Source organism: Sminthopsis crassicaudata, chromosome 4, assembly GCF_048593235.1.
Source record: "Sminthopsis crassicaudata isolate SCR6 chromosome 4, ASM4859323v1, whole genome shotgun sequence".
In the NCBI taxonomy this organism is placed as follows: Eukaryota; Metazoa; Chordata; class Mammalia; order Dasyuromorphia; family Dasyuridae; genus Sminthopsis; species Sminthopsis crassicaudata.
In genome coordinates, this window is record NC_133620.1 from 5,238,503 (window position 1) to 5,250,122 (window position 11,620).

The 11,620-nt window shown below is 46.4% G+C and overlaps 1 protein-coding gene across 1 annotated transcript in view; it reads left to right on the plus strand.

Annotated features, from left to right (window-relative positions):
- The window catches only part of AK5 (adenylate kinase 5), a 146,032-nt gene that overhangs the window by 44,743 nt on the left and 89,669 nt on the right, over positions 1 to 11,620 (plus strand). Inside the window, 1 exon segment of the mRNA XM_074265597.1 lies at positions 5,698 to 5,889. Coding sequence (XP_074121698.1) covers positions 5,698 to 5,889 — 192 coding nt within the window.

Sequence of the window (11,620 nt, forward strand, 5' to 3'; positions counted from 1 at the left end):
CTTCCTAATTTCCCTCCTAATTTCAAGGACTTCCCAATCATTCCTGTCACCTCAGGTCTGAGTCATCCTTCTCTGCCTTTTCTTCCCCAGCCCATGCAGTCTGTTCTGCCTGTCGGTTTGCCATGTCCATCCACTGCTGTGCCCTCGACCAGCTGCCTTCCTGAGGTCGAGCCCTGCTGAAACTCCGGCCTTTACAATTTTTCATTCGTTTTTGGACAATCTTGAACTTGGTTCTCCTGATTGAATCTTGTAAGATGTAATTTCATGGGGACAAAAAATCAACTTCACAAGTATAAAAGGGGTTGGAGGAATATCTGTCCATATATGTCTATAGGACTTGTTCTGAAAAACAAAAAAGGAGATGTTTTAGTGGACTGCAAGTTCAGTAGGAGTCTCCAGTGCGATATGGTACATTATGTGCATTAAAAATAGAACACAGCCTTGGGCTGCGCTCAGAAAGCCAAAGCTTTCAGGGACAGGAGGGGGATAATCCCATCATACTCTTGTCAGAGAGTGGGCATCACAGCTGGATACCAGATAGCCGTGAGAGGAGTGTCTGGAAGATGGGGAGGAGTCCAGCTGCAATTGGGCTGGACAAGAGATGACTCAGCAGGTCTTGCTGAGCATTTAGAGTGCAGTCATGTGGACGAGGGACAGAATACCTTCTGCCTACCTAGTCTGGAGGCAAAGGAATTGCAGAGAGAGAAATTGGATGAAATTAGAGCTGTCCAAGAGGGGGACGGGCTGCCCTCGCCTTGGATTCTCCAGTGGGCAACTCTGGTACACAGGTAGGACTGGTCGTCCTGCTCTCAAGTCCTGTGCCTTCCCCGGAACTCCTCCTCGTCATCTGTGAAACGAGAGGGTTGGACTTAAAAAGCTCTTCCTGGCCCTCCGTGAAGTGATGACCAGGATAGCTTGCCTCGTGTGTCACCGCTGTCTGCACTTCGCCATGGGGCAGTAGTGTCTTTGGCAAAGGGACGAAGCTGGGATGATGAAGTGTGAGGCACCGCTCGGGAGGAGCCACTTGTGGCTGAGCAAAGTCTGGGTGCAGGGAGTCTGCAGATCACTCCGGGGAGGCTTAAGCTTTTTACACCGGGCTCTTGGGGAGCGTTCCCAGCTAACCTCTCAGGCCCCCAATCTCTAAGACTTCAGGCTGCCATATGTGCTAGCCACCTTGACAGAGGGAGTGTCTTTATTGGGAGCTCTTTATACCAGTGAAATCACGCCCCCCGAAGAACACACTCGCGCCTGTGCTGGGTGACAGGAGCACAAAGTCAAAATTCACATTCGCGCCTCCAAGGAGCTGCCAGGGACACGCCACGGCTGGGCAGCCGCCATCGCAATATGTCTTTTCTGTCTTCTCCTAGGTTCGCCCTTCAAAAACACAGTCTGGACAGGGAGTTCTCTGCGGGGGCACGGACTCTGGTCCTTTGCTTGGCTTACACAGTAACACAGAGATCCTGGCCAAACTGGCTCCCACCCTTGCCAGTCCCTTACTCTGGAGGGTCTGGAGGGCTTCCCCCACACCCTTGGGCACAATGGCTGTGCTGGGGAGGGGAGAGGTAGGGAGGGAGACCTCTTGGAGGACTGGGGAAGGCCAGCCCCTTCTTCATACATGGAGGATAGTTTTGTGCTTTGAGAGACGTAGACTGGCCAAGGAAGAGAACGTTTCATTGGGCCAGAGCTGCCAGCTCTGTAGGCTCCACCAGGGACCGAAGCAGTTGGGGCTGGGACGGACTCAAGGCCAATGCTGGTATCCGTCACTGGGATTGTTGGGCTAATTTAGGAGGAAGAGCAGAGGCCTTCTAAGGCCTGCCCAGCTCTGCGGGTCACAAGCCACTTTTGGGTGGCAGCCAGACTCGTCCTCGCATCCCACGGAGGAGGCCTGCTGGGGCAGGGCCAGAGCTGTGCGGATCGAGGACTTGCACTCAGATCCCTAAAGAGGGATCTCCTCCTGCCAGGCATCCAGTCAAATTGAATCAGGTGATGGCCCAGGACAAGGGTGCCCTTATTGCTTCCTCTACCCAGAGGAGAAGGAAAGAACCATCCATTCCCTTTAGAAAACAATCCTGAGTAAGTGACACTTGTCCAGTTGTCTGACCTGGATCCATGATTCCATGGCTGTAGGCCACCAGCTCGGGGGGGGGGGGCTGCAGGGGAACACCTCATATTGTCAGGGCCAGCTCTAGACCTTACAGTCTGGGCAAACCCAACTCTAGAACAGAATGAAATTCAGTTTTAAAGTTTAGAATGTAATTGCTTTTGATCAAGGATAAAAAAGGAAATGTAAAAAAAATTACTAAAAGACATATTGAGAAATTCGTGAATATATAGAATTTATAAATGGATATGGAGAGATAAACAGACATAGATAGATAGATGATAGATGATAGAAAGAGAGAGGTGATAGATAGAGAGGTGATAGCTAGCTAGTTAGATAGAGATAGATAGATAGATAGATAGATAGATAGATAGATAGATAGATAGATAGATAGGAAGGAAGGAAGGAAGGAAGGAAGGAAGGAAGGAAGGAAGGAAGGAAGGAAGGAAGGAAGGAAGAAAGAAAGAAAGAAAGAAAGAAAGAAAGAAAGAAAGAAAGAAAGAAAGAAAGAAAGAGAAAAAGGAAGGAAGGAAGAGAAAGAAAGAGAAAAAGGAAGGAAGGAAGAAAGGAAGGAAGGAAGAAAGGAAGAAAGAAAGAAAGAAAGAAAGAAAGAAAGAAAGAAAGAAAGAAAGAAAGAAAGAAAGAAAGAAAGAAAGAAAGAAAGAAAGAAAGAAAGAAAGAAAGAAAGAAAGAAAGAAAGAAAGAAAGAAAGAAAGAAAGAAAGAAAGAAAGAAAGAAAGAAAGAAAGAAAGAAAGAAAGAAAGAAAGAAAGAAAAAGAAAGAAAGAAAGAGATAGATAGATAAAAGGTAGAAAGATAGATAGATAGTAGAAAGATAAATAGATAGATAGTAGAAAGATAAATAGATAGATAGATAGATAGTAGAAAGACAGACAGACAGATAGATAGATAGATAGATAGATAGATAGATAGATAGATAGATAGATAGAAGGTAGAAAGATAGATCTGCAGAGAGAGAATGTATGTAATGGTGGTTTCAGGCTGTGTGAAATACATGCATTTCTAGAGCTGATCAGAATCACTTCATAATGACCTTTTTCTTTCAATTCAACAAGTGTGGATTAAGCTCCTACTATTTATGTGCCAAGCAAGTCACTTCATCTGATCTGACTCAATTTCTTTATTTGTAAAAAGACGATAATAATATTATCTAGGATTACTGGGAAATTATCCCACCCAAATGGGATAATTTTAGTAAAACCCTTTGTAAACTTTTGAAAGCTCTGCTATTAGCTATTTAAATCAACAAACATTAATTAGAATCTACTGTGTGAAAGGTGAGAAAAAGTATAGCATAATGAATAGAAAGCTGGATAGAAGGACCTGGTTTTAAATCCTGACTATGACATACTCTCTGAATCGCTGGGAAACTCTCTAAAACCATAATTTCTTTTCATTTAATTTTTGTTCAGTTCACAAGCATTCGTTTTCTTCATCCCACTTCCCCTACTAGGAAAAAAGAAAACCAAAAAACTTATAACAAATCTGCATAATTAAGCAAATTCTCACCTTGGTGCACATCCAAAGCTACAAGTCTCATTATCCACCAAGTCATCTGTCTCTGTCCAGAGAGAGTGTACTTCATCTTCAGTCCCCCAGACTATTGTTTTCTCATTTAAAACTGGTTTTGTTTATAATGCTATTGTACGGTCTATGCGTCTATCTCTACATGATCCTATACAGGTTTTCTTGGCTGCCTCCAAATCTGCCCATTTTGTCATTTCTTGTGGCATATTAATATTTCATTACTTTCACATACCATGCTTTTATGAGTCACTCTTCCATAGATGAGCATCCACTCTGTTTTGGTTCTACTATGAAAAGCGACTTTATGTCTTTACATATATTTATAGACATGACTCCTTTTCCTCTTTTCAGTGACTTTAGGGACATAGTTCCAATTCACTTCTCCATCAACAAAGTAGTGAAGTCTTTATTTTCCCAAAACCCCTCCAAATTTATCATTTTCCTTTTTTCTCATTGCTGTCGATCCAATGATCTATAATGAAAACTTACAATTTACTTTAATTTGCAACTTTCTAAAGAGTTATGATTTGGAGCATTTTTTTTCATATGACTGCTGATAATTTGGATTTCTTCTTTTGACAACTGCCTGGACCCATCCTTTCGCCATCCATCAAATGGATGATAGTTCTAATTCTTATACATTTGAATCAATTCTTTTTCCAATTAACTGCTTCCCTTCTAATTTTAGCTATATTGCTTTTGTTTATTCAAAAACTTTTCAACTTTATGCACTCAAAATTGTACATTTTCTTTTCTGAAATCATCTCTGCTCTTTATTTAGTCTTAAGTTCTTCCTCTGACTATAGATCCAGAAGGAAAATTCTTCATTATTCCTCTAACTTATTTAGGATGTGACCTTTCAATGTCTATCACATATATTTGAAGCCAATTCTGACAGATGGTATGTTTATCAAAATGTAATTTCTGCCAGATCGCTTTCCAACTTTCCCAGCAGTTTTTGTTGAATACTGAGTTTTTACTCCCAGTAACTTTGAGAATATTGAACACTAGGTTTCTAGGTGTGTTTGTTTCAGTGTATTGTATATCTGATGTACTCTACTGATCAATCTCTATTTTTTTTAACAAATTTTAAATCATTTAAACAATTATTGCTTTGTACATAGTTTAAGATCTGGTACCATCAGGCCTTCTTCTATCCCAGTTTTTTTCCCCATTATTTCTTTGATGTTCTTGACCATATGTTCTTCCTGATGATTTTTATTATCTTTTTTTTAACTCTTTAGTAGTTTTAACCCTTTAATAGTTGATTGATGTGGAATTGAATTGTTAGGTGGTCTTATACTGTTTACAATGTTGGCTCAATCCATCCATGAGCAATTAATATTTCTGCAATTATTTAAACCTCTCTTATCTCAGAGTATTTTGTAGTTATATTACATTCAAATAATGCTGTGTATCTTGATAAGCAAACTCCCAAATATTTATACCTTTTTTTAAGTGGAATTTTTCTTTCCATCTCTTCCTTTGGGGTTTTGTTGGTGATAGGTAGAAATATACAGAAATTCCTGATATATAATAAGCACTCAATGAATGCTTGTTGAGTGATTGACCATTAACCTTCTCTCTCAAGGTACCTTTGCGTGGGCTACCCCTGTGCCCAGGATGTGCTCCCTTCTCGTTGAGAATCCCTGGCTTCTTTTAAAACTCACCTCAAATGCCGCCTCCTACATGGGGCCTTCCCTGGTTCCCCCATCACTAAAATTACTTTTCATTTCCTTCATATATTCTCTATCTGCTTAGAGCAACACTCACTATGTGCTTGCTGACTTGAGTATTGGTTGACTTACCTGAGCACATGCTGGTATCCCTATTGCATAGCACAGTGCCTGGTATGTAGTAAGTGCTTAATAAATGCTTGCTGATTTATTACTTCCACAAGCTGCCTGACATATAACAGTGCTTGCAGAGAGTGGATATTTAATAAATGTCTGCTGGCCGTTCACACTAGAAGTTCAGCTAGGAAGTTTTGAGAGTCCGTTTTCCATCTGGTATGACTAAAATCTGCCTGTCGCTGCCCCCCCTTCACAGATCTGCACCCCAGACTTGGTCGTGTTCCTGGCTTGCACTAGCCAGCGGCTCAAGGAGAGACTGCTGAAGAGGGCGGAGCAGCAGGGCCGGCCAGATGACAACATGAAAGCCACGCAGCGGAGACTCACCAACTTCAAGCAGAACGCCTCGCCCCTGATCAAGTACTTCCAGGAGAAGGGGCTCATCATGACGGTAAGGGCTCCACACTCAGGACCCTGCGCCAACAGTCCTGTCTGGGCCAGCCGGTTTCCTCTGGCTTTGGAATCCCCTTTGTTTGTTGTCTGTCTGATCTAGTCTGTCCAACGGCCAAGGTCAAAGCTAATTTGTCCGTCCTGACTGGTCCACAAGGCACTGATGAGGAAAGATGCTTTTATGTTAAGTGAACCAGTTAACAAGAGCCTCCTGTGTGACAGACACCGAACAAGTGCCTGTTGTGCGACAGTATTTGGGGAAAACATCTTGACCTAGAAGGAGAGCTTCCCATGGTTCAAAGCCATTTTCTGGTAGCTGCTGTTGTTGTTCAGTTGTTGTCTGGCCGTGGCCGACTGTGACCCGACGGGAGGTTTTCTTGGCAGATATTGGAGTGGTTAGCCACTGCCTTCTCCAGCTCTTTTACAAATGAGGAAACTGAGGCAAAAGGGTGTCACACAACTAGTACGAGTCTGCAGTAGATCTGAACTCAGGTTTTGTTTTTGCCTCCAGGCCTCTCACTCCATCTCTGGGTACAAAAACTCTAGCTATGGAAAGGAGGTGCTAATGAAAGAGGAACAGAAAACTTTAGAGGAAAATAGGGGGGTTTGCTGACTCTGAGTTACTTCCCAGGGGTCAGTGACTTGTTCCATTTTGGCCTAGTTGTCTGCAAGGATTAATGCAATGGGCAGGAGGAGGATTAAGCATCCCATTCAAAGATTGTGCTCTCCCGTGCCCTGCAGTAAGATGGTGGTCAGCAATTGTTATGAATTAACAAGGATTTATTTTCTCTCCTTGCTCCCTCCCCTGATCCAACTGACAAAGAAATAAATGAATAAAAGAACATTTCTGTGACAAAGACACGTGAGCAAGAAGAGCAAATTCCCACACTGACCGTGGCCACAAATGTGTCTCTTCTGCATCTTGGACGGGGCCCCTGGTGGGCTTGTGGTTAAGTCAGAATGTCTCCTCCTTTTTCAGAGGAGCGCACGTGTGCAAGGGTAGGCCTACGGCTGCATCTTCCGTGAGGACCCTGGACCACCTCCCACAGAGGGAGGGCTTACGAGATGCACAGGGAGGGAGAGGCAGAGAACAGAGCCCTAGAGGCCACGGCCTCCCCCGGATCGCACAGCTCTGGGATCTTCTGGGCCACGAGTCAGACCTGCCCAGGCCAGAACTGTGTCCGGCTGTGGGAGCACGTGGCCGGGAGTTCCTCCTACATCTCTCAAGTCCCAGGGAGTCCCACCCACTTAGAGAGGCGGCCTGGCTTGTCAGGCAGCTTGAGGGCCAGCTTCGGCTTCAAGTCTGCTCTGGGGAATTAGGCTCAGAAGTGGTACAGTGGGGATGGCATGGGACCTGCGTTCAAATCCTGCCTCTGATAATTACCAGCTGCGTCACCCTGAGTCACTCTTTTTCTCTCTGCCTCAGTTTTCTCATCTGTAAAATCTTCCAATGTAAATCCCTGGTTTCTACATACTCCCTGTGCCAAAGAAAGCATAAATCTAAGCAGAAAAAGTATTTTATACTAAGGATTGTATGTATCCCTTGGAAGTCTGCAAGGTCCTGGGTGCATAATCTCAGCTGGTGAGAGCAGGAAGTATGTGCAGGGCTGTCTTGTGGGAAAGTGGTTAGACTTGTTCTGTTTGATCCTGGAGCGGCCACTTTTACTTTTTCTTGTGTCATCAGGAAATCAGGAGAACCCAGAAAACCTGGGCTCAGAATCTTTTTTTTTTTTTTTTGCTGAAGTGTTTAGATTTAAGTGACTTACCCAGGGACACACAACGAGGAAGTGTTAAATGTCTGACCGCCCCCTAGCTGCTCCTCAGAATCATCTTTTTGAATAATTGAAGGAAATGCTAAATTTCAGCGAGAAGCTGGTGAAAACAAAGCTGTCATTTCTACCCGAGGCGCCTAAATTTATCTATAAACCTTTTGGGGTTCAGGAATCTCAGACTGAGAATTCCTGTCCTGGGGGGGAGCAAAAGGAGGCTCTGGATCAAGAGAACCTTCCCTCTAGTGAGAGCTCCTCAGAAGAGGAAGGGGCCGCTGGGGAGGAGGGGGAAATCCACTCAGACCTTTTCCCCTCTGGGAACCCACCTATACCATGCTGAGAGTGAGCGTGGTTTCAGAAGTTTGGCACTTAGTGGTCTTGGCACTTAGTGACCAAGATGGAACGCTTCCACCCCCTTGTGCCTTCCTCTCAGCCCAGCAGAAGCTTCCAAGACCCCGAGGTCTGCTCTTTCCTCCTTCCCCAATCTTCCAAGATCCTTCCATCCTCAACTGAATCGTCCTGGACGGCCCAAGTGCCAGCTATGGCTCTGAGGTGCCATTCCCACCGCCTAACAAACGGACGCTAGTTGTTTCTGTTGTGGAAAAGGTCCTTGCTCATATGGAGCCAGTAGCTGGCCACTGAAGCTGCTTCTGGCCTTCTGGGGTTTCTGGGTTAGAAGAGTTGAGATCCGCGATATGAAAAGCCTGAGCTGGACCCTAGACAGAGCACGGGCGACCCTCCCAGCCATGGTAGCAGAGGCGTGTGGAGAGGCGGACTCACGGCTCCGAGGAAATACCTCCGACCTAGGAGGGGTAGACTTTGGTCGCAGTCCCGGCTCGGCCTTAACTAACTGGACAATTTTGAGGAAATCCCTTCCCCTCCTCAGGCATCCTTCACCTCAACCCATCAAGCACATCGATCCACACATTTTTATTACTAAGGCAAAACGGAGACGGCTTCTGCTCTCAAGGGGCTTATACTCTGTCAAGGGAGATGTGCGGAAAGCGGCCTAGAAATGAGACAAAACAAGCAAAATACAATTCCTCTTGTGCCAAATGAAGACAGCAGACTAGGTAATTTGCAGTCTTTCCCAGCTTAAAAATTCATAGAATCACAGATTCATCGGAAGATTGGACAGGCTTTGGGAGTCACCAAATCTAACTCCCTCATTTTGCCAAAATGAGAAACTGAGTCCCGAGAGATTAAGGGGCTTGCCCGGGGCCACACACTAGTAATTATCTGGGCACATTTGAAGGCAGGTGCTCTACCTCCAGACTACACAGTCACTAATTCTATATGAAAGTAACTTTTTCCATGTTTCTCTCATTTGTTTTTGGTGTGACAGCCTTTAATGTTTGGGTCATGTCTCCATTGGGGGTTCATCTTGATATCAGGTTGATCTAAATCTGATTTCTTCCATCCTACTGTCCAGTTTTCCCAGCAGTCTTTGTAAGATAGTGAATCCTTACCCCGGTAGCTGGGCTCTTTGCGCCTACTGAGCCCCCCCACGCCAAAGGTCTCGATGGCTTTGATTCTGTGTGTTGTGTCCCTAATCCCTCGCACTGAGCGAGCTCTGCTTTTTAACTGGCATAAATGGCTTAGGGAGTCACTGCTTTGTAGTCGGGTTCAAGCTCCGGTGCCGCTCACTCTTCCTTCGGTCCCACTACGCTGTGTGCCATGAGATTCTTTGTAGGAAGTTTGTTATTTTTTCTAGTTCTATAATTTTTTGATAGTTGGCTCGGTGTGGGGGGAAAGCAAATTAATTTAGAGAGGATTTTTAGGATCCTGACTCAGCCAGAGTAACTACAATTTTCCCAATGATTTAGCTGTGTTTATTTCTATGAAGAGTTCTTTATAGCCGTATTTATATAGGCTACATGTGTCCTGATAAGCAGATGCCCAGGTATTTTATATATTTTGTAATTATTTTAAATAGGATTTCTCTTTCTCTTCCTGCTGGGTTTTATTGATTTTACATAAAAATGCTGGTGATTTCTGAGTCAGAAGGAAGTGAGCAAAGCCAGAAGAATAATTTATATTACAACCCTAATATTATAAAAATGAGTAATTTCCAAGACGTAAACTGAATAGGAACAAAATAACAGAGCCGAGAGAACCACTTATACGACAACGGCCACCCTGTAGAGCTGACTTTGGAAGGTAGAAGAACTGGTCAATCCAGTGGCCATGCCCGATTCCTCCCTCTCCTCTGAGACTCCCTGGTTTTTCTTCTCTAAAATGGCCAGTCTGTATTGGACGCTGTCTGCTCAGTGTCTTTTCCCTCTGTATCCGTGGCCCCCAAATCTTATGTGGCCCAGTTGGATGGTGGCTCCTTCCGATGTGCCATTCCATAAACACACCTGAAAGGGAAGACGAATACTGACATCAAGGGGGGCTAAGAGTTTCTCGGAAGTGTTCTCCAGCCTCGGGAGCCTTCGCCTGCCCCCCCACCCCAGGCTTGGGGAGAAGCCTGTAGAGCTCCCCCGGGGCAGCACCGGGCTAAGCTTCAGAAAATCCGGTGCCCCCCCCTCCCACCGAGGGTCTCAGCACGGAGCCTGGGGCCAAGCAAAGTGAAGGTTCTCTTGGGGTTTCTTTGTCTGGTCCATGGCTCTTCTGGTCTCTCTCTGCTCTCCTCATTTGGCCTAGGCCCCAGGCAAGCCTTCTTACTTCTGAGAAATCGGGAGGTGGGGGGACGCCTCGGGAGGCCCCTCTAGACCGAGGACGGGGTGACACTTAGAGCCCCGAAGTAGCTTCAGTTTTAACGTAAGATGCCAGGCCAGAATCATCTCCCAGAGCCCGTCCAGCCTATTGCTCAGAAAAGCCTTTTTCTGCTTTTTCCAAGTCTGAAGGTTGGGGGTCTATTTATCGTGGTTCTGAGAGGATGGTGATTCAGCAAATAAAAAGTCAAAAGTAAAACCTTCCCCCAGATCACATGGGGCCCCAGAGGAAGGACTGGGTGGAAGTGCCAGAGAGGCTCATTTTGGCTCCATGAGGAAAATTGTCTCAACAGTCAAAGCAATTCAGACATAAGCGGGGCTTCCTCAGGAGGTCTTACGTGTCCCCAGCCCGGCCCAGCCTTGAAGGCCGAATGACTGCGTGGGGAGAATTCATCGCACTCAGTAGACACATACTGGGGACCCTCTGGGGCAGGTCCCGTGCAGTGTCCTGGGGATTACGGAGACCCACGGGCCCAGGAAGCTTTGTGGGTGATGTAAGAGAGGGGACCCCGAGCCCTTCCAGGCCTGAGTCACGTCACTAGAGACATGTCCCCTGAGCCTTTACCCACGGAAGCCGTTACCAGGGGGATGAGGCAGAGCCAGCCCAGGATGCGCCGGAGCAAGACGCCCTCCCGCCAGGAGGCCGGCAACAGGGGCCAGGGGCAGGAAGGACAATGAGAGCATCCGGTTCCAGCTGGCTAAGGGTGCTGGGCGCAGAGGGCCCGATCCGCTGCCCCCATTCTGGGCGCCTGCTCCTGCCACCCGAGTAGCCGAGCAGGAACGTTGCCCGTAGGGCCCATCGTACGCCACCACCTGGCCCAGCTGGGGCAGGTTTCTATTTTTAGCTTTCTTTACACCATCCTCTCCAAGAACATGACAAAATGATGTTCTGGGCTTTCCCGTGTGTCCACCACTCTAGTAAGCCCCGAGACTATGAAGAAAGGCAGGACCACAGTGTGTGCCCGGGGAGAGCCTGCCCCTCACAAGGGGGAGACCTGGGCTCAGCTGGGCCTGCAGAAGGCCCGTCTCAGAGGGGTCACCAGGAGCCGGACGGCAGGAAAGGCCGGGCGGCCCAAGGGCTGCGCAGACGGGAGGAGACTCGGGGGAAGGGGAAGGAAGCCTCCGGGAGGAAAAAGCAGCAGCAGCCTCAGGAGCTGCCACAAGTCAGGGAGCACGAGGACAGGAAGTCATTAGTTCTGGCAATTAGTAATTAGTGGGGAGAGCAGCTCAGTCCAGTGATTAGGCC